This window comes from Echeneis naucrates, chromosome 16 (assembly GCF_900963305.1).
Source record: "Echeneis naucrates chromosome 16, fEcheNa1.1, whole genome shotgun sequence".
NCBI classification, from domain to species: domain Eukaryota; kingdom Metazoa; phylum Chordata; class Actinopteri; order Carangiformes; family Echeneidae; genus Echeneis; species Echeneis naucrates.
In genome coordinates this window covers 20,719,970-20,742,570 of record NC_042526.1, presented here as the reverse complement: position 1 = coordinate 20,742,570, position 22,601 = coordinate 20,719,970, and the positions used below count along the sequence as shown (strand labels likewise).

At 39.9% G+C, this 22,601-nt stretch overlaps 1 protein-coding gene across 3 annotated transcripts in view; it reads left to right on the top strand.

Annotated features, from left to right (window-relative positions):
• The window catches only part of ric8a (RIC8 guanine nucleotide exchange factor A), a 40,913-nt gene that overhangs the window by 13,192 nt on the left and 5,120 nt on the right, over positions 1-22,601 (top strand). For all 3 annotated transcript variants that reach the window (XM_029523309.1, XM_029523308.1, XM_029523310.1), the window contains 7 exons: positions 2,369-2,468; positions 4,368-4,555; positions 5,912-6,006; positions 6,096-6,246; positions 7,882-7,977; positions 8,091-8,235; positions 14,779-14,923. In XM_029523309.1, coding sequence (XP_029379169.1) covers positions 2,369-2,468; positions 4,368-4,555; positions 5,912-6,006; positions 6,096-6,246; positions 7,882-7,977; positions 8,091-8,235; positions 14,779-14,923 — 920 coding nt within the window. The remainder of the gene's footprint in view (positions 1-2,368; positions 2,469-4,367; positions 4,556-5,911; positions 6,007-6,095; positions 6,247-7,881; positions 7,978-8,090; positions 8,236-14,778; positions 14,924-22,601) is intronic.

Sequence of the window (22,601 nt, the reverse complement as noted above, 5' to 3'; positions counted from 1 at the left end):
CCCTGCTGTTCAACCTTCTTAGCCACAATTGTACTCCTAGATTCAGCATGAACCGTATTTAAGATGACACAATGCCTATTACAGTAAGTGACTGTGATGGACTGCAGTGGAACAGGTCACATTGTTACATTGAGTTCCTTGGCATCCATTTTCTGCCAACCTGATCACTGCCACACACACCACAGCAATTATAAAGAAACCTTTTTGAAGACATGAGAAAGCAGGTCTACCCCATTCCACACCTCACCACCTTCTACAGAATAGGGATAACATCAAATCAGATCTAAAGCGCCAAAATAATAAGAAAAGTTATCAAGATACTTTACATATAGAGCAGGTCTAGACTGAACTTTTTAAGGAGTTGTTAAAGACACCCAACATATCCCTCCAAGAGCAAGCACTTGGCAACAGTAGCAAGGAAAAATTTCCTTCAGGCACGGTGCATGACCCTAATCCTTCCACTTCCTGGTTGCTGTAAGCGTGTTACGCCATTTGCAGTCACTGGTGGTTGTGCTCTGTTTTACCTTGTGTGCTGGCTCTGCTTTTCTTGCTATTCACCTGGTTAATTGACAGCAAACTGTCATCAGCCTTGTACTAGTGTAGAACTTAATCTCTTTCCACTTTCCAAAGCTTATAGACGATACTGTAGTTCCGCTAATCAAACTAAACGATTAGCAATGGCCTTGAGTTCTCGCTCTTCACTCTCTCTTTCTCCTTCTCCTTCTACCTCTCCTCTTCTCTCCTGCCCTGTGTGTTACATGTCTAGTTACCTCTCTGTCTCCTTTCATGATAGCACTTCTTGTCATAGATGCAGGATGATGGTAGAAATGGAGTCAAGTATTAGTGTGTTAGAGTCCTGGCTATGCACCTTAGCTAGTCCAACTTATGCTAGTGTAGCTAGCTGTCCCCTTGTAGCAGGTGTGGGCTGACCTAAAGCAGTTCCAGCTGAGAGAGTCCTCCCCTCCCAGCAGCTCCCGGGCAACCAAGACCTAGTAAGGGTGGCTGGGTGACTGTCCGAGACAAGAGGCATAGTTGTAGGCAGCAGCCCCCCTGGTTCACCACCAACCAGTTCACATTTCTAACAGGTTCTACCCACTCAGCAACACACCCGCTGAAAAGCCGACTCTAGTGATTGGCGACTCTAGTCTGAGGAACGTGAAGTTAGTGACACTGGCAGTCATAGTTAAGTGTGCCCCGGGCGCCAGAGCAGGGGACATCCAGTCATACCTGAAACTGCTGGCTAAGGATAAGTGTAAAACATGGTAAAACTGGCGAGGTAGGAAGGCAGGAGACAAGGGATGGAGACAGGCAACAGCGAAACTGTGGACACAGAGAGCAAGGATTTGACAAGCTTAAAACGGAACAGAAGTATGAATATGAGGCTTGCCGTGCGACTGACTGTGGTTAACAGAGTCTATGATCTGGCAGCATGGTGGAGGTTGGACTGGTCTTTATAGCAGAGCTGATGTGATGATGGGCAGCTGGTTGCCTGAGTCCCACACATTTGTCTCCACTCCTGCAATTAAGCACAGTCAAAGGGAAGGAAGAGACGCACACACACTAGTAGGAGGAGGCCAAAGTAGAGGGCATGACTGAAAGGGAGGTTAGATATGGATCTTTAATTAGTCAAAAACTCTTGTTCATTATTAGGTCTTTTAAAGGCAGGTTTAATAACATCAATATTGAAAAGCTGTGGTACATAACCAAGAGATAACCTCACATTGATCAAAAATGTACATGTTAATTAGTGGGAAATCTTCTTTAAACAGTCTGGTAGGTATCAGGTTTAAAAGACAAGTTGATGGTTTAGATGATGAGACTTCAGAAACTTTCTTGGAGAGATTTAAAGGTCAAAAAGATTCCAAAGAAAAAGCAGGTGTTCCAGTTGATTGAGAGGCTGCTGCATTTGATAGTGGACTAATACCAATTGTAGGTAAAAGCTGTTAAATTTTGTCTCTGATTGTTACGATTTTATCTGTAAAAAAAAAAAAAAAAAGTCCATAAAATCATCGCTGCTAAGAGCTAAAGGAATCATTGGTTCCATTGAGCTATAACTGTCAGCCAGGCTACAGTACTGAAGAGGATCCTGGGATTGTTCCTGTTTTTCTTCTATCAAGGCTGAGTAGAAGGGAGCTTCTGGCAAAAGTGTGCTAACTCAACTATGAACACCACTTTTTCTGCAAAGCAACTGCAATAATCAAGAATCTTCATCATCCATCCTATGAACTCTTTCCATCCACTGCTTGCAATTACTATAGCTTTGTGATGCCTTCCACTTGGTAACAAATAAAATCTAAGGTTCGATCTGAGAGTCTGGACTACCCACAGACTCTGATTAATTTTCCATGTCCCTGCTCTGTCTGTCCAGGTGCGTTTCTTTGACCTCCGCCTCACCTTCCTTCTGACTGCCCTGAGAGTGGATGTCAGGGCACACCTGGCTAAGGAGCTTCATGGCATCAGTCTGCTAGGTAACCAATAAAGGGTAACACTGACCCATTATTTATAACTACTGACCTCCTTCACCAAGATTAGGTCTTGGCTAACACTTCCTCATGTCAATGGTGTGTGGTTACTTTCATATATGACTAATAACTAATTATTAACTAATAAACTAATTAAATTTACTTGTTTACTTGCTACTGCTGCACAGGTTTTTTACACATACACAACGTAGAGTGCTGCTTGAAAGTGAACTCTCCAGTCATGGTCACTGTTTTTGTAAAAAAAAACATTAAATTAAGCTCATACATAAAGCACACCTTCCAAACCATGGACACATACACAAAAACAGTTATTTTCATTATGTAATTCAACAAAGGTGGTTTATGTCACAAAAACTAAAAATTTAACATGTGCAAAAGTATGCGAACTCTTGTATTAGCAGCTTGTTCCTCCTCCTTTTGCAGCCATTCCTTCAACCAAATGTCTTCTGTAAACCACAAACCAGTCTCTTGCATCTGCTTATGGGGATTTTTGCCCACTCCTCCTTGCAGAACTGAACCAACTTCTCCAGGTCTCACCAAACAACACAATGAGATTAAGGTTCAGACTTTGACTGGGCCAGTCTAGACCACGAATCATCTTTCTCTGAAGCCATTCCTATGTAGTTTTGCTGGATTTCTTTGGGTCATTGTCTTGTTGCATAATCCATTTTCATCCCAGCTTCAACTCCCTGACCGATTTTGTCAAACAATTTGTTGATATGCCGGAGAATTCATGGTTCCTTTGATAATATGGAGTGGTTCAGGTCCAGAAGCAGAAAAGCAGACCAAGACCTTCATTACCACCACCACACTTCACTGTTGTGAGGAGCTTCTTTTCTTCATATGCAGTGTTGGCCTCTCTTCAAGCATGTTGGTTTTGATTGTGACCAAATAAGTCCATTCTCTGGACAGACAAGGTCCAGAGAGTGGTCCAGAAGTCCTCTGGTTTGTCCAAGCTCTCTCTTGAAAAGTTGAGTTTTTCTTCTTTTTTGAGAGCAGAGGTTTCCTTCTAGCAACCCTCCCATAAATGTCATGGTTATTAAATTTTCATCTGATTGTAGGCACTTGCACATTTGTCCCAGATGCTACCAGGGAGGTCTGAAACGTTCTAGATGTGAGGTGTGGGTTGACCTTTACCTAATTTATTATTTTTCTGGTGCTTCTGGTTGATAGATTTTTTTGATGGGCGTCCACTTCCAGGCAGAGTTGCTGTCATGTTGAAGCCCTCCATTTGTAAATTATTTGTCTTACAGTGGATGGATAGAGCCTGAATCTTTTGGAGATGGGCTGTCACTACCTCTTCTTCATATCCTTGGATATCTCCTCTGTTCTCAGCATTGTTGATTTGTATGGGACCACAGTGGTTTGGTTGGTTTCCTGAGTACTGAGTTACCTGCTTGACTCAACCAATGCAGCTGGGGGTTCACTTGCTTTTGCACATATACTCATTCCATGTTTCATGTCGTTTTTTGGCCACTTAAACAAGTCCCACTAGATGAGTTCATACAATTGATAAACATATATCTGACATTTCATACATTAAAACTGGTGATGATACAATAAGAAGGTCGTGGTAAAACAACAGAAACATTTTAACTGCTCAAGGGGTTCACATACTTTCAAGCTGCACTGTACATGTGCACATCCATTTGAAGCTGCATTATCATGACTGAGTCTCAAAACTGAGTCATGCGCAGCTTGTCTATCAGACTTTGGTTGTACCTTGCTTTCAGAGACAATGTCTGGTGCAAGAGAATAGTAAATTACATAATAAATGCAAAGAGGCATCAGATTCTGCTTCAAGGTAATCAGCCATATCAGAAGCTTTGTAAACTCAAGCTACAAAGAGCATTAGTTGGTAACTTTCTGTCCTTTGTGTTCTAGGCAACCAGTTGGAAGCCACATTGAGTCTTTGTTGGCCAAATACATTTGAGGTGGCCAGAACAGGGTTAGAGGACATCCCACCAGAAGAATGGCCCCCGCTGAGTCAGCAACAGACAGAGCTAGCCATGGAAATCCTGAAAATATTATTCAATATCACGTTTGACACAACAAGGCATAAAGTTGATGAGGTGCTGAAGAAAAAAAATTTTATTTGATATTATCTCTGTGAAACTTTGCCAGCTTCATTGTGCTGTCATTCACATGCGCCTTAGCATGAAAAGTCAGAGCCACCAAAGTTATTGTGCTTCGTATTGAATGTAAGATTTGTGCCAATTCAGGAAGTAGATTTTGAGATATTTTATTGGACATATGAAAACATATGAAAACCTCTTTGCTAGGGATCAAAGTCACTTTCATAGCACCCCATTCAAAAGTTCTTAAGACACTCAATGCTAAACCACAACTTTAAGGTAACACTCAATGAAGTCATAACAAAGTTCCTGCTCATTCTTTATTGAGATGCAGTTTGGTCCAAAGCAGTTTTACAAAATTAAAATTGAATCCGGTGTTTCCTCTAGGATTTTCTTCAGTAGTGGGGGCAGACCCCCCTGCTGTGGCGGCATAAACAAATGACACGTGCAGATTTAACTTTTACAGTACATTTATTGGCTGGCCAACTGAAAATGGCTTTTTCCCTTACAACCACTGCAACTTCTATATCTCAGCCACATACAATGTCAGATTAAGGCTAAATGTAAAAAAATTTACAATAAAATTAAGTCAGTAAAAGGCTAATGATGCCTGACTAGCGTCGTCTTCATCAGTTGTCTTTGTCTTCTTAGAGACATTTTTGAACAAGCTCATCTGAAAATACAGTCAGTTAATACATCATGGTGTGCAGATATTCGCTTAATGCTATCAGTTAGTTTACCCACGTTAGTGTCACTGAGTTGGCACCAGGTCCAATTAACTTAAGCTACTGGTATGTTACGTAACGTTAGCTGGCCATCAATATTTTGCGAACGTCTATTTAACTTGTAAAATCTATGATGAGTTATCTTAAGCTAATAAGTCTTCATTTTCTCCAGTAAGTCGCTGCCCTATTTTCTAGGATGACACTCCTCTGACTCTCTGACCTGGTGCCTGGGTGCCTGACATCATGTCACTTTCAAGGCAGTGCTCTTGCGAGTAATTAATGTTGTATTAACTCCAATAGGATCCCCCCTGTCGTTGCGCTCATCACCAGGCTGTGCTGTGAAGGTGGACAAATGTAGTGGTGGTGTATTTGCGGCAATAAAAAAAAAAAAAAGAAAGAAATTTGAAGGAGTGGTAGTCCGCCACTCCTAAATGAATGTAGAGGAAACACTGTAATCCCTTATCCTTAGTCCATCAAGTAACGATCCTGCTATGTTTTCGCTGAATTTAAGCGAGATGTTTACGACAGATGAAATATTTCAATGTTGTTCTTGTCAGAAAACAAAACATGAGTTAGTTTGATTTGCCTCAGGCCATCTATAACAATATATGTGTAATTGTGTGTGAAGGAAGAGGCAGCAGAGTACAGACATCTTGCGGCAATACTGAGACACTGTCTGATTAGCCATGCAGATGGAAAGGAGCGGACTGAAGAGTTCCACAGGTAAGACAACTCACATGCCACTTCTGCTTGAAAGTCCTTGTCTTTCATGACTTTGTCCCACTAATAATTCCTGTCATTTTTTTTCACAGCCATACTATTAATTTGTTGGTTAACCTCCCTCTGCCCTGTTTGGATGTATTGCTGATGCCCAAGGTGAAACAGGGCTCCATTGAGTACATGGGGGTCAACATGGATGCTGTCAACATGTTGTTGGAGTTCATGGAGAAGAGACTTGACCGGGTGAGACCTCCATAATGAATATTACCTGAATTTCATAAATGTTTTTAATATATCCTAAAATAAAATGCACATATAGTTTTTGTTTGGTTAAAAGATTTGCATTATTTTTATTCTTTAAACAAACAAACCCCTGTATGCACCAGTTTGTCACTAAGTTGTCACTAAGTTGTCCTTTATATTTAAATTTATTGCTGGTGAATTAGGACTTATTAAATATAGTCTTGGTTAAAGCTTTAATATATAAGTTCAATATTAAAGTTTCCCCAGAAAATATTTTCAGAGAAGATGGGCAGGGGAAATTAAGCAGATGGTGCTGGTAGGAACTAGTGGAATGAAGGATCATGTGCTTTTCCTGTCACCTCTCTCAGGATTATGAGAATCCAGAGGATTTCTGTGTAAATCTTGGGAGCAATGTGAGTCCAGATAGGTGAACGTGTCCCAACAGAGGAACCGAGTCAAAGATAGGTTACATGGTGATAGATTTAAAGAACAGCTCAGCTGATTTTTGACAGTATTCATCAATTCTTCATGAAATGGCGCAATATGAGCTGGCATGTGAAACCATACATGGATATGGGCATTCCTGAAATATGAATGAGACCATCACCAGGGCCCAGAGTTTGGTCAGGGATTGGGGGAAAAGTATGTATGTTGTGTGCCTAAATGTGCCTGTGAGAAATTACATAGAGCGAACTGTGTGCCGATTGCAGAGTGATATTGCCTCAATTTAAGAGGCTAAGCAAGGTGAAGACCCGGTCCCCTGCAGGGGGGGCAGGGCAAGCCAGCCTACCCAGCAGCCACTGTGAAGCAACACAGGCCAGCCATTGAACGGCACCACAAGCACCCCCCCAATCACTGTGGAAGACATGGCTCTGCCCCCAGATGCACAGAGACACCGCCCACCACAAGCTCCTGGCTCAAGCATGCCAAAGACCCAGGACTCAGTTATACCAACATCAGAAGGGAGGAATAGCCACCCCCCCCCCCACAGCCAACAGCGGCAAACCAGGGCACACCACCAGAGAGTTGACACTCTGGTGTAAATAATACATTTTTTGTTTGAATTGGTTTAAAAAAATCACAAATCCAAAAAAAGGGTCTGGTAGCATCGGAGAGATTGAGTCTCATTTCTAAAACTCAGTCAGACCCAGACCCAGATCAGAACTCTGTTGAGACAGACATGAGAGATTGGCAAAGATCAGAACAGTTAGTGTCGCCAGCACCTTCCATTTTTTTACATTGTTAGCTAGCTGGTAACTGGCAGGGGCTGTGTTCGAGGTTTTGCTAACTCCAGCTCTCTCCACTGCCAAGCTGTCAGGTGTAAATAGCTCTGCCCCTGTTCCTACAGGTTGACAAGATTGGGTTCTGAGGTTGGTGATGTATGAATCCCTGACTGTTTTTATTATCATTGTTTGACTGCATCTCAAGGTGGAAGGGTGGCATTAGCAAGCCAGTCAGTCACTTAGTCAGTTAGTCAGCTAGTTGGTTATCAATGGGGTGAAATGGACAATGCCCCAGGGGCTCTTACTACTTCCAATTAGGGGTGGATCATCAGTGTTTTATGTTGATGTGATATTTTCTGCTCTATTCCACTTGACTGGTTGTTGAAAAGTAATTTGTTTGCAATTTCATAAGGGACATAAACTGAAGGAGACTCTTCTGCCCTCACTGAACTTGCTGACTGAGAGTGGCCGCATCCACCGAGAAACGAGAAGGTTCCTCAGGTCAAAGGTCTGTACAGTCCATCTGTACAAAATCCATTATCAAAAGATTCATTTTGAGTACTGTTGGTGTTGTAATGCTCAAATATCCATAAATATATGTATGTATGTGTGTGTGTTCAGGTGTTGCCCCCATTGCGTGATGTGAAGAACAGACCAGAGGTGGGCAGTTCACTGAGGAACAAATTAGTCCGTCTTATGACAAACATTGACACCAGCGTCAAAGACTGTGCTGCTGAATTCCTTTTTGTCCTCTGCAAGGAAAGTGGTGAGGAAATTACCTTTCTTTGAATAAATATGGATGTCTGTGCTTTAACAGCTCCGTTCAGTGTGACATATGCAGTTACCTATGGCTAAAGTTGAGATTGAAGCCTCATTCCAGCGACATTAAATTCCATTTACATGACATTTTTTGCACTACTTCAAAGTTTTTCCTGTTGTTGCTGCTGTAATAATGAATTTCCCATATGTGGGATAAATACTAAATATAAATAAATACTAAATAATACTAAGTAAAAATACTAAAATAAGTACTACCTTAAAGTCACTGACCAAGGTAATTTTCACATCACCCCTTTCTTATCAATGAATAAATCTTGTTATATCCAGGGTATGGTGGAAATTTTCTATTTCCAAGGTAAGAGAATGAATATCCTCAATGCAGGTAAGCTTGAAAGATTTAAGATTTTATTTAAATAAACATTAAATAAAACACTGCATAGATTACAACATGAAACAGCTACAAGCAAGTAACAAGTCAGGGTTGTATCTAACTAAAAAGAATTATTTCTCCCAGGTGGGTTAGAGAAGTCTGGCATTACCCTGTGACTAGAGATGCACTGATGCAGTACATCAGCCAAATATTGGTATCAGCCGATGTTCCCCTTGTTAGCTGGCATCGGCTTATTGGTAAATTAGATAGAATTCTCCAATGTATTGGATATTTCCAGTTGGACATTCCGACTCATACAGCAGCAGCAACAATACACAGAGGTGACTATACCATATCTGAGAAAGATCCGCGATATGCAGTACGTAAGACATGCTCGAGTGAAATTTCAAGAGGAGGTGCTACATCAAAGAATTTTAACACATCAAATCTCATCAGCCCCCTGAAAAACAGACATGAGGCAGAATACAACAACTACTTGAAAGTGGATAAAAAAAAGAGAGATGAACAGGACAGGAAGAGGGAACAACCTGCCACCTGCAGAAGTCAGTGGTCAATTAGCACTGCATTTGAGAAAGGGAAAAAAATGCCTTTGGACAGTGCCAAAGCTAAAGGGATATGTAAAAAGATGATGGAGTTCATCGCATTAGATGATCAGCCTTTCCCCATTGTGGAGGACACAGGATTTAGAGGTGTAATGGAGTATCTGGATCCTTGCTACACACTGCCCAGCTGCTGACATTTTGCAGACATCTGTCTCCCTGAAATCCGCAACGCTGTGGCCTTTGACTGACTCCATGTGTGTCATGTCCGGCTGAGACGTTGAGCTGAGAGAGAAAATGCAGAAGTTGGAAGGCTACATCTGAAGATTAAATAATCTTTGGCCTGGATAAAGATATTGAAAACGGAAACCCCACTCAGTTCATGTCGTCCTTCCTTAAAGAGGTATTCAGAGAGAAAAAGCTTCCCTGTTTATCTGAAGTGGAAATAGTGCACAGAGTGGGACCAGGAAATAAATCTGGCTCCAACGATACGATATCAGGTGAAGGAAGCAATTTTGGATATTGACATGGAAAGAAAAAGTTCTGAAATACAAGGAAAAGAAAATAAAAATATTCTCTGTTTTGACATCTGAAATGGTGAAGAGGAGAGTGCAGTTCAAAGACCTGAGGATTAAATTATATTGAGCAGGGATTAAAAATGGCTAAATCATTCTCCAATGCTCCTAACTTTTGATGGCGTGATGACCTATTTCCATGACAACGAAAAAGCAGTGCTTCATTCAAAACATTCAACCATCACTTTCAGCTGGTTGGGATGGAAAGGACAAATGAGAGGCAAGCAGGTGAGAATGAGCAATAGAGCTGATTCATTATGAACAATATATGCTAGTGAACATGAACATTGAACATATAAACTTACCTATGGGTAAAGAAGGGAGAATAACTCAACACTTCTTGGACTGACAATCACATGACATGTGGAAGGTGAACTGTTGAAGCTTTCAGTCATAAAGGATAAAATAACTTGAAATTTAATTTATAATTAATATAGGCTACAATTAATTTCTCAATGTTAGTGTACATTTTGCATATTTTATCTACAATATACAAATAATCTACATATACTAGTGGTATCCAAGACTCATTTAGATTCTACATTTGAGGATGCAACTCTATTGATACATGAATATAATATCTTCAGAAATTACCTGTTATTTACCAGTGACATGAATGTTGATTGGAACTCAAGTTGCTGTCCAATGAGAATGAAATTTGTGAATGTGTGTGCATCTTGTGGATTATCACAGGGTTTAAACAAGCCCACAAGAATATGTTTAAAAAGCAATGGTAAACACGTTTTGACCTGCATTGATTATATATATTTAAACAAACCAAAATTGATCAATTTGATTGACCAAAATTTAAAAAAATTATAACAAAAAGTAAGGTGCCTAAGCAAGGTTCGAAAATAATCAAAATAATGTAATTGATCAAGAAAAATATATTAAAGATATTATAAATGCCGAATGGTCTAATGTATTTTTAGAAATTGATCCAGAAAAGGCATTTAGTGTTTTCAAAGAAATTTTAATGGAGATTGTTGACTTTCATGAAAAATGCCAATATCCTGTGGTTAGATAAGGAACTCAAAGAATATATGATAGAAAGAGATCAAGCTAAATTAATTGCTGGATCTTCAAATTTTACATCAGATTGGCAAGTATACTGTAAATTCAGAAATTTTGTTTCTAAGTTAAATAAGAAGAAAAAGAAAAAAATATTATGAAAATATGCATGAAGCAAAACATGACATTAACAGTTATGGAACAAATTGAATTATCTACTGAAGAGAAACTCTAGGTACGCCTCATCTTGTTTAGATACTGGAGAGAATTTTCTAACCAAACCCAAGGAAATAGCAAATCACTTTATTAATTATTTTATAACAAATATTGATAATCTAAAAAGTACAGTGCAGCACAAGAATAATGCTTTTGGAGCAATATTAATTGATCAGATCATGGAGGCGAAAGAGTGTAAATTTTAATTTAAAAATATTAGTGTTGCAAAAGTTGCAAAAAACTAACGGTTGCAGTTTTCAGAATCAAATAGTAGGCCTATAAGTTTATTACCAAATTTAAGTAAAATAATGGGAAGATGTGTGTATGAACAGATTTAGTTTTCTTTTTCAAACAATAAACTATTTACAAATTTTCAGCATGCATATAAAGAAAATACTCGACTGCCACTGCCCTTGCGCAAGTGGTAGATGATTGGTCTAAGGCAATATAAAACAGAGCAAAATAATAGTGTTTTTAGATTTTACAGCAGTAAACAATGATTTCTTTGTTTCTCTGTGGAATGAATAACAACAAAACATAAAGACATGATCCCCCAAAAAATATCGGTATTGGTGGATATCTGCTATTGGCAAAATTCTTATTTTAAAAATCCGGTGCAGCCTCACCTGTGACTTGAGTTCAGTTTTATATATGTAATATCTTGGGAGATCTGGCGATGATGTGTCTGTCACTCCACAGGCTTGTTTTAGGGTCTGCAGGACTTTTTTGTGGGTCATGACAGGGAAAACACTACCTCTCCTTTACCAGTGGATGAGTGTTGGTAGGGCCTCTTTTGACAGAGGTGTGATGCATGCTGGCCTTGCTGATGATATGGGCTGAGGGATTTATGGCACAGCATATGGTGGTGGTGGAGCAACAGGAGGGGCGGAGTCCAGATTGGGATCCACTAATTTCCTCAATGCCTCAGAGAGACACAGATAAAATGTCTGTGGATCAGTAGTTCTAACACATTCTTTGACATTAGTAATTTTACAGTGTTTTTCAGATTCAAGTGAATTAACTGCTTTCAATCTCCGACTTTCCCTTTTCTCTGCCATTTTTCCACATAGTGAAAGTAAATATTTAATTTCTTTTTAGCATTCTTTTACACAGGGCTGCATGCTGGACTGCACTTCTGAATTGTTCCTTTAGCTGTTTTAATAGATTTTTACTTAGACTGCCTTCTGAAGGAAATCCCATCTCCACCCAATTCTGCATGATGATTCCAGAATAATGTTCAGACATAAATTTGCATAAAAGTGATAGAATCCCCATGCTTGGGATTATCTCCCCTTTACCTTGACTGTTGCCCATCTATAGTGATTTGTCCTATTCTGTATTATACTTGACATGCTTCAATAAACCTCCAAGACTTACCAGGTGCATACAACTCTAGAGCAATACGACACAATAACCAGAACACATCTGTCAACAACTTTCAGTGGTTGTGAGACTAGCATTATCCAATATTCCTAACTCCTTAGTTGATCGTCCTCTGTATTAGACCAGACGTGTGCCAGTTCTCCACCAGGTGAATATAATACAATGAAAAACTAATACACATCTGTCAGCAACCCTCTTCCTGTTGCAAGTAAGGTTCTACACTTCAGAAAATTATTTCTTTGTTTTGAGCAAATTGAAACTCTCTTCTATTTGATAACCTCTCTGTTCTTCCGATGGAGTCCAGATTATGCATCAAATCCCATCCTCATTGCCAAGTCAAAGTCGTATCTAACTAGTCAGCTGAGTGTGGACAGAGTTCTTTCTCCCAGGTGGGTTAGAGAAGTTTGACAATTACCATGTGACTTGAGCTCAGTTTTATACATGTAGCATCTGGGGAGATCAAAGGATGCTGATAGTCCTTTGCCCATCGTTTCCCTGGGGGTGTCAGATAAGTTTCTTGCCCTGTGATAAATTCAATTTCCTGATTATTTTGATAGGATCTTCACAAATGAGGCTTTAAAGACCAGGGTAATCAGTTGAAGGAATCAGTCAGGAGCCACTTTGTGGTACATTTGGGGTGTCACAGTTCAGATTTCTCCCATACAGGACTTTACTCCAGTGAGAAGGAAACGTAAGGGGCAATGAATGATTTGATTCAATATGACCAAATCAAATCAAACTGAATTCTTCTCTTCAAATGCCCACATTCCCTGCTGCTTGAAAAATACCAGTCTGGATTTAGGAGCAATCACAGTACAGAAACAGCCCTGCTAGAGATTGTCAACGAGCTCAGGTGTAACCTGGACTCATGCAAGTTATCAGCCCTGCTACTACTCTAAGCGCTGTCGTCAACACAGTACATCACCCTATTCTTTTAAACAGACTTCAACAACTGGTTAGCCTCTCTGGTACTGTTATTAAGTGTTTCACTTCCTATCTCACTAATAGAAATGTCTTGGCAAATATGGATACATGCTCTTCAAAGACCCATTCAATTAAATGTGGTGTCCCCCAAGGGTCAATTTTAGGTCCCATACTTTTTAATCTGTACATGCTGCCTCTTGGTTATGTCATCAGCAGACATGATATTAACTTGCACAGTTATGCTGATGATACACAAATGTCTCCTGATGACACAGGGCCAATTGATGTCCCTTTAAATTGTATTTTAGACATCAAATCCTGGATGGCACAAAACTCTGTACAGCTCAACCAGGACAAAACTGAAGTTTTAATCATTGGTGCTGAGGCTCAGAGAGAGAAACTTTTATCTTAACTGCAGGGATTGTCCTTAAATCCATCAATTCAACTTAAAAACCTGAGCGTTATTTTTGACTCTGAGCTTAGATTTATTCCACACATTAAGCATTAAACATTAAACAGGATTTTATCATCTAAAAAACATAGCCAGAGTCCGTCGGTTTCTCTCCCGAGTTAACACAGAGACACTAAGGCATGCTTTTATCTCCAGTCGTATTGACTACTATAACGCCTTGCTCTCTGATCTTCCCAAAAAAAGTATTTCAGGCCTACAACTTTTACAAAGTTCTGCTGCACATGTGCTGACACAGAGCAGAAGGCGGGCCCACATTACACCATTTTTTTTTTTTTTTTTATAAACGTCTTAATGGTCTTAATCATTCCCAAAGTTAGAATATGTGCCCAAGGTGAGGCATCTTTCCATCATTATGGCACTTGTCTGTGGAAGAGCCTGCTGGAGGACCTCATGGCTGCGGAGAATGTTAATGTTTTTAAAAGCAATCTCAAGACAAATGTAGTTAATCTGGGTTTTAACTAATATTTTGTTAGTACATTCATGTTTTACTTTAACCTAGGTCTTAACATTATGATTAGTCTTTTACTGATGTTTTTAATCAGTGAAATTTATAAATCTTTTTAATCGTTTGGTGATTGGCTATCAAAAATGTACTATTAGTATGAAAGATATTCATGATGAATGATAACTTTAATATCAAAGTTAACCGCAGGGCCCGATCCAAAAACTAATCAAAAGATAATTAACTGAAACACAGTTTCACTGCGATGCCATTGCCATCACTACCGTGTATTCAATGACATTTGGCTAGCATCTCCATGTGTGACTGGCTAGTATGTTACAGCATGAAAAGGCCCTCTTCTTATTTTATCATACAGTTTGAGCTTTACATTGTATTGTTGTTAATCCAGATCCATTCCCAATCGGCTTCACTCTTTGCTACTTTGCTTATCTTATGCTCTCTCCTATGTTGGTATGAAAAGTTTTAACAAAAGTCTTGCTATGATGGTTTTAATGACGTTTTTTACTTTAAATGTGTTAAAATGTTGTCACATTTATAGTCATATTTTCTATCCAGTGTCAAGGTTCATCAAGTATACTGGATACGGTAATGCTGCAGGACTGCTGGCTGCCAGAGGACTGCTCGGAGGGGCCAGAAACTCTGGGGTCTACTCTGAAGATGAAGACTCTGAGACCGAGGAGTACAAAGAAGCCAAAGCTCAGTCAGTACCATTTTGACACTGTCAATCTTAACTCAGTGTCTAGTATATGTCATTATGAAGTGATAGCTTTCCAGGCAGATACTCTGTGTAATTCTTGAGTCTACATGTTCCACCATTGATCCATATTTATATAAATTCATTTTGGGGTGGCAATACACCATGCAGTGTAGCTCAGATGGTATTTATAGTTCAGGTGGGTTACCCCATCAGCAGGTTCTTGATTTGCTCCCCAGTCTCCTTCAAGAATACCCCAAGAGAGACATCAAACTGCTATCCTGAGGCCTGTACCAACTAAAGGACTGAATGAACAAATCCAGGACTAATGGCTTCAGAAGTTTCCTACTGTAAGATAACTGGAGTGTTAGGCAGAAGCTAGAGACTGGACCCACAAAGCAGACCAGAGACAAATGAAAATGAAAGTGGGAGTGGTACATAGCGTAGTGCTCTACAACATCAGTTTTCTTTCCATTCAGAAGGGTAAAATATTTTCAGTTCAAATTAAATCAGATTTATTTATATAGCGCCAAATCATAACAAAGTTACATCAAGGCACTTTATATATATATAGAGCGGGTCTAGACCAAACTCTTGATAAAATGATTTAAAGAGACTCAACAGATCCCCCATGAGCAAGGACTTGGCGACAGTGGCAAGGAGAAACTTCCTTTAAGAGGCAGAAACCTCGGGCAGAACCAGGCTGAGTGGGGGTATCCATCTGCCACGACTGGTTGAGTTGAGAGAGGGAGCGAGAGAGAGTGAGAGAGTGAGAGAGGCACAGGGGGAGGCAAACTTGGGTAGATTAGGGTGAAAATGTGAGCAGGAGAGGGGGATATTCAATCCAGGTGCAGGCAGGAACATGAAAGAGCATGAAGTTCATGTAGATGATACTGTAGTATGGAATTCATGAGGATAAGGGAGCAGCAGGTGTTGCAGGAACATGGAATGGTGATGAGGGATGTTAGCGGAGAAGGAGGCCAAAGATTATTCGATCTCACCAAATCGAATTATCTGAAAATTGCAAATCTTGACCATGCTCTAAATATGGGGTTGGAACTATAACATTGGCCGTCAGTCATCAGGTACACTTATTATCTTTTGACTCCTGTCTTCTTCTTTCTGATATTCGGCATTCTGTAAACAAACACGTGCTTTCACTGACTTTTAGGATCATAACTGATTATTATTCATTTAACATGTCATCTAGTTTATGTAGGCCAAATGCATTAGCTTATTGTTTATTGTTTCATTCATTTACCTTTGCACTTATTCTTTTTTATAATAATAATGAACAAGAGGTGACATGAGAGAGAATTGTGCTGAAGATTTATGTCAGGTACTGCCTCTCTTGTTTGATGTGGCAGACTTCCTGTGCAGCACCTCGGGGGGTGGCTCATTAGTGATCATGATTCATTTTCCAGTCTTCAAAAGTCAACCTGATCATATTCTGCTTTGGAGAGAATACTTGTTGTTATATTGTTACTGTAGCACCCCCAGTTGTCATAAAGGGCTCATATACAACACACTTTTGTATCGTGAATGAATGTACAACATATTGCATATTTCCACTGTGACAATCACATGACAGCATATTCCCATAACAGTCTTCCGCCCCCACCAGGCTCCACCAATGCTGTCCGAATGAAAAAAATTTGTGAATAAATGAGTCTACTGAACCTACTAGTATGTTTAGTGGGGCCCTCCAAGCCCATATATTTGGGAGAGACGTGCGATGATCAGTGTTGCTAGCTCCTCAGTAAGGAAAGTCAGTCAATCATTTGCCATCATCAATTTGCATAATTTATTGATCATAGGAGTGTAATTGTAATAGACACTGTAGGAGAGAGTCTAACGCCAGGGGAGTGACAAAAAGTGGGTAAAAAACATTTTAAATGTATTTAGAGCTATAAATGAACTTCTTTCTGTTGATTCTTTCTTATTTTTTGCCATAGAAACAGGCCATCACTTTTCTGAATAACTCCATGACATTTATTAATCCTTGTTGAAAGCTGCATTACATAGGAGAAATACATTTTGTCCTGCATTATTTCATGTTAGAATATAGAAAAACCAAATGTGAAACTTTGCATTTACATTTAGGGTGGGATCAGCTTTGATTCATTTGCAATCTGGATGCTTTGGGGCTCACGGCAGCACCCACTGCTGCTGCTGCTTGTTGGGAGCTGCAGAGCAGTGCAAGCTTTCACGTCAGTCTACACCAGAAAATCGCTAAATCTATTGGCAAAGACACTATGTTGGCAACACTGGTGACAATAACGCTGATTGATGAGCTTATCTTATGGCCTCAGCTTCCGTCTTCACTACTGCAACAATAGCCAATGATCATGTGTAGGCTAATGTCACCTTTTGCTAACACCCTAAACCACCATCAACTCACATGATTCCAACATCTAAGAAGGGCTGACGTTTTCACAAAACATGAAATGTGATTGTGTAATAACTGTACCTATCAAAAAGCTTTGTTTCCACCAAAGTTCAAAGTCTTGTGACCTGTTTAAATTTGAACTGTATTTGTGTGACAAAGTATGACAAAGTAGTGTGGCTCCAAAGAGGAGTGGGTTTGATCCAGTTGCCTCGGTGATTTGAGAATTTGCTTTGTTCAGCAGCCAAAATCTCCCCAGAAAGTGGCTTATGATAAGGTCCCGCACTACTGTTAATTATGAGAAAACCATAACTCCTGTCCAAAAAGCAAAAACACAGAAAGAGACAGAAAAGCCTGCAGATTCTTACAGTCTTTATTTGAATGAATGAATGAACACTCCTTAAAATGAGCGAGTAAGCTCAGTGCAAAGTCCGAGTTAGATTCTTCAGAATAAAACTTTTGATTATATTACATTCATTTAGGACAGACATAGGTGTTGCTGGCAATCTGGGCCCCCCCGTTAAAATTTTGTGCAGAGCTCACCTGTCAAAGTTGCATTTTATGAATCCCAACACCTGTGTCTACATTCTGACCAAAATTATTTGCCTACTTTTTACAGTTTGGCTGTGAGCTCAAGTTAAAAATAAAAATGATAAAAATTTTCATGCTTCTCCCACTCCACTCTAGCTTTGACAAAAAAGTGATTTGGACTCCTCCTTTGAGCGCGAATAGTTTGAAAAGTTTACTTTTTATGTCAAGTCAAGTCAAGTGAAGTTTATTTGTATAGCGTATTTCATACACAGAGGTCATTCAATGTGCTTTACATAAACAAAACCAAACAGTAATAGAAGAAAAGCATAGATGGGCAACAGTCAAAGAGTAAATAAAAAAAAAAAATAATAATAAAAATGCATAAAAAGAAAGCATAAAATGAGGTCAAATCATTTAAAAAGTAAAGAATAATTAACAAGAAAAACGAGCAGGTGTGTACAGCTGAAACATGTCTGACAGGTATTTAGGTCCTGCTCCTTTTATTGAGTTATAAACAAGTAGTAGCGCTTTAAAGTCAATTCTGTTACTTACTGGAAGCCAGTGTAGGGACTTAAGAATTGGAGTAATGTGATCTGCTCTTTTTGTTTTTGTGAGAACTCTAGCTGCTGCGTTTTGAATCACCTGAAGCTTTTGGATATTCTTTTTAGGAAGGCCTGTAAAAATTCCATGGCAGTAATCTACCCTGCTAGAGATAAATGCATGAATGAGTTTTCCTAAATCATGTTTTGACATCAGCCCTCGAAGTTTGGCAATATTTTTTGGATGGTAAAAAGCTAATTTAGTTATCACTTCCATGTGGCTATTGAAATTTAGATCACTGTCGATTAATACATCAAGATTCTTCACAGTATCCTTTGCTTTCAATCCTTTTGTGTCAAGGAGAGTGGCAACCTTAAGTCTTTCCTCCTTTTTTCCAAATATAATTACTTCAGTTTTTTCTTTGTTCAGCTGGAGAAAATTGTGGAACATCCAGGTGTTGATTTGTTCTATACACTGACACAGAGATTCAAGGGGACTATAGTAGCTTGGGGATAGAGCTAAGTAAATTTGTGTGTCATCTGCATAGCAATGATATGAAATCAAATTATTTTGAATGATTTGTCCAAGTGGGAGCATATAGAGGTTAAATAATAGTGGCCCCAAGATCGGGCCCTGTGGAACACCACAGGTCAAGGACATGGGTGTTGAGGTACAGTTGCCGATGGCAACAAAGAAGCTCCTTTCTTATAGATATGATTTGAGCCAGTTGATAAATATGCCTGTAAATCCAACCCAGTGTTCTAGTCTGTGTAGTAAAATATTATGATCAACAGTGTCAAATGCTGCCCTAAGGTCCAGTAGCAGTAGGATTAATGTTTTACCTGAATCTATGTTGATGCATATGTCATTGAAAACCTTAATGAGAGCGGTTTCAGTGCTGTGATTTGCCCGAAAACCAGACTAATCAAAACACCCATTTGATGTTAGGAAGGTGGTTACTACTTTTTCAATAATTTTGCCTATAAAAGGTAGCTTGTATATGGGCCTGTAATTGTTTAGCATGGAGGCATCCAGGTTATTCTTCTTGAGCAGTGGCTTTACAACAGCTGTTTTCAGTGACTTAGGAAAAGTGCCAGACAGCAGTGATACATTTACAATGGATTTAATGGAGCAATGTCACCCATAATGTTTGCCATTTTTGCATTTTTGCATTAAAGTGATCCAATAAGTCTTCTACCGAGTCTGACAGTTAGGGTGATGTCTGTGAAAGTGCTTGCTCAAAAAGACCATCATGGTCATTTATGATTCTCCTTTTTACCAGCATAGATCTGTTCTGAGTATGTGGGGCCATAGACATATCAAAGAACACGCAGAAATGATTGGATAACGCCAGGTCTTTAAGTGTGGAGACATTGAGACCCTTTGTGATAACAAGGTCGAGGGTATGGCCTTGAGAGTGTGTTGGCCCCTGTACATGCTGTATTAGGGAGAAAGTATCGATTACTGCAATTAATTCCTTGGCATAATTGTTTCCAGGATTGTCCACATGCAGGTTTAGCTCCCCTGATATAATAAGACAGTCAAACTATGCAAATGACAGATAGCAGTTCAACTAATTCTTCAAGAAAGACTTTAACTGAATGTTTTGGAGGCCTGTAAATAGTCAGTAATTAAATCTGAGGAGAAGACAATGTATGCACACAGATATTCAAATGAAGTAAAGTCACCAAATAATGACTGATTGCACTGAAAGGATGTCTTGAAAATTGTGGCTATCCCCCCACCTCTTTTGTTTGTTCTGATAGCAATCAAAAAACTGAAATTTGGGGGAGCTGATTTGATGAGAGTAGTAGCACTGTTTGCTTGATCTAACGATCTCAGTTAAAATGAATACAAAATCAAGTTTGTGTGTGCAAATGAGATAATTAATTGAGAATGATTTGTTTGAAAGAGATCTGATATTTAGGAGCGCTAGTTTTGCTGTAAGAGTTGGGGAGCTCTGATCCATGGGGGAAATCTGAGGCTGTAGTCGTACTGGTAGGAGATTTGACTGGTTTACCCTGTATGATCGATACGCTTGTCTTCTATTTCTTGTCAATACAGGAATAGAGAATGACATAGGCTTACTGGGTCCCAACATTTTCTCAAAACTACTGTCATTACCCTTTCTATTGCGGGGACCCTCAGAATATCATAGAATACTGTAATCGTATAATTGTCCCCTGCAGCTGCCATCAGTATTTGCCAGCTGAGAATATGAACTAAGAGGTTGATGCTTAAGAGCTCCTTCTGCACACAGAGGGAGAGGGTGTGGAGGTGCACTGCACTTCATGTGCTTGGGTGGGGATGGTGATGGGTGTATAGGAGATCCTGGGTAGAGTGCTTGTCTATGAGTCATTTCAGCAGCACCCATCTTATCATGCCCAGTGGACATGGCTGGGCATTGATGCTCTGGTTGTTTACGTTTCTCTAAGGTCTGCATTTCAGTGGAGGCTACCGGGTGATTACCAGAAGGCTTCACACCAGAGGGGGTTTGGCCTATGTCCATTTCAGCTTGTGCATAGTGTATTGATTTAGCCAAGTTGTCGATGTCCTCAGCTTGTTCCGTCTGCATTGCTCCTGAGCGCTTTTCAGAGGCTCAGCTCAAGGTTGGCAAAAAATAAGGTTGGGTGCAGGAGAGAAAGGTGATAGTTTTGAGTTAAGATGTTGGCCCCAGTCCAATTCAGCTCTGTGCTATTTGGTCTGAAATATTCCCTGTGATTTCAGAAAAAGTTAAAATTGTCAATAGAATTTATCCCAACTGAAAAGCATTTTTTGCGAGCCAGGTGTTTAAACTGAATAGCCTGGTAAATACAAAGCTTCCATCTGTCTGTTTTTCTGATATGAGGCCTGGAGTTAGCATCTGAGTTTACTGGTGTTGAGGTAATTACAGTTCTTGTATTACTTGTTTTGCCTTTTGGCCTGGCACCTTGCCTGTGCCAAGGCTCAGTACTCTCATTTCCCTTTGTGAGGTTGATGCATTCAATGCTATTAGCAGACTGCTGGGTTATATTCTGTTTCCAGTTGTTGCTGTACTCGCTCCACAAGTTCATCCATCCTTGATGAAAGGGCATCAATCTTTGATTCCAAAGTAGAAATCCTCTGTTGTAACATTTTCAACATGATCTCCTGGGTCTCGGGCTGGAGGAGCGCATTTTGTTTTAATCCAACTTCAAGGTGATTTGACGTTCAGTTTTTGATCAATGTTATCACCAATAAAAACATTTATCCTCGTCTACACATGAAAACTATCCAAAAAACAGACCGTCTGGTTTTATTTAATATTTCCAGATGGTTTAATTTTTCTTAGCGACGCATTTCCTTCAGGAAGTGTCCTCACACAGCCGAGATGATCCGTGACAGGGGGAAAAAAACATTTTTTATTCACTGTTTTTATCCCTAAAAACAGGAGGTTCGCCCACTCATTTACCTGGGATGGCTCTTGGACAGCGGAGGCAAGCTAGAAGGTTATAGGTGCCTGGATACACAGTGGTGTGGCGGGAGTGCCTTCGGACTATACAGGTGCTCATGTTCCGTAAATACCTGGCAAAACCGTTGATCTTCATAACTGTTTCTCCAGGGCAAGTACCAGAGCATCATCTGGCCAACCATAAGCCGCAACCAATTAATCCCTTATAACTTTTTTGATGTTTTTGCAACCAAGACTTCTTTTGGCCACTAAGAGGTGCTGTTCAATTCCATTTTGTAAAAAAGATTTGTTGGTATTTTTGGAAAAGTACAGGTTTTCCTCCGTTTTAAAGTTTGAATGACATTTCTACATGCAGGTATGAGAAAACTAGCTGACTGAGAAAAAAAGTGTTGGTGGTGAAGTTTTGTGGTGTTTTTTTTTTTTTTTTTTAGTTCCCTATCGAGCCGCATGTTTTGATGTATATTTTGGTGGGGTTTGGCAGGGCGTCTGGCTTGACGTTGCGGGAGCCTGGCCGATAGGACAGGGAAAAGTTGAATCTGGTGAAGAATAATGACCACCGGGCTTGCCGGGAGTTAAGTCTCTTGGCTGAACGGATGCACTCTAGGTTTTTATGGTCGGTCCAGATCAAAAAGGGCAGCTTAGTTCCCTTCAGCCAGTGGCGCCATTCCTCCAGTGCCAGCTTTACTGCCAATAGTTCTTGGTTCCCAATGTCATAATTTATTTTGGCCGGGGACAGTTGACGGGAGAAAAAGGTGCAGGGGTGCAGTTTCTTGTCCTCCGCAGACCGCTGAGAGAGA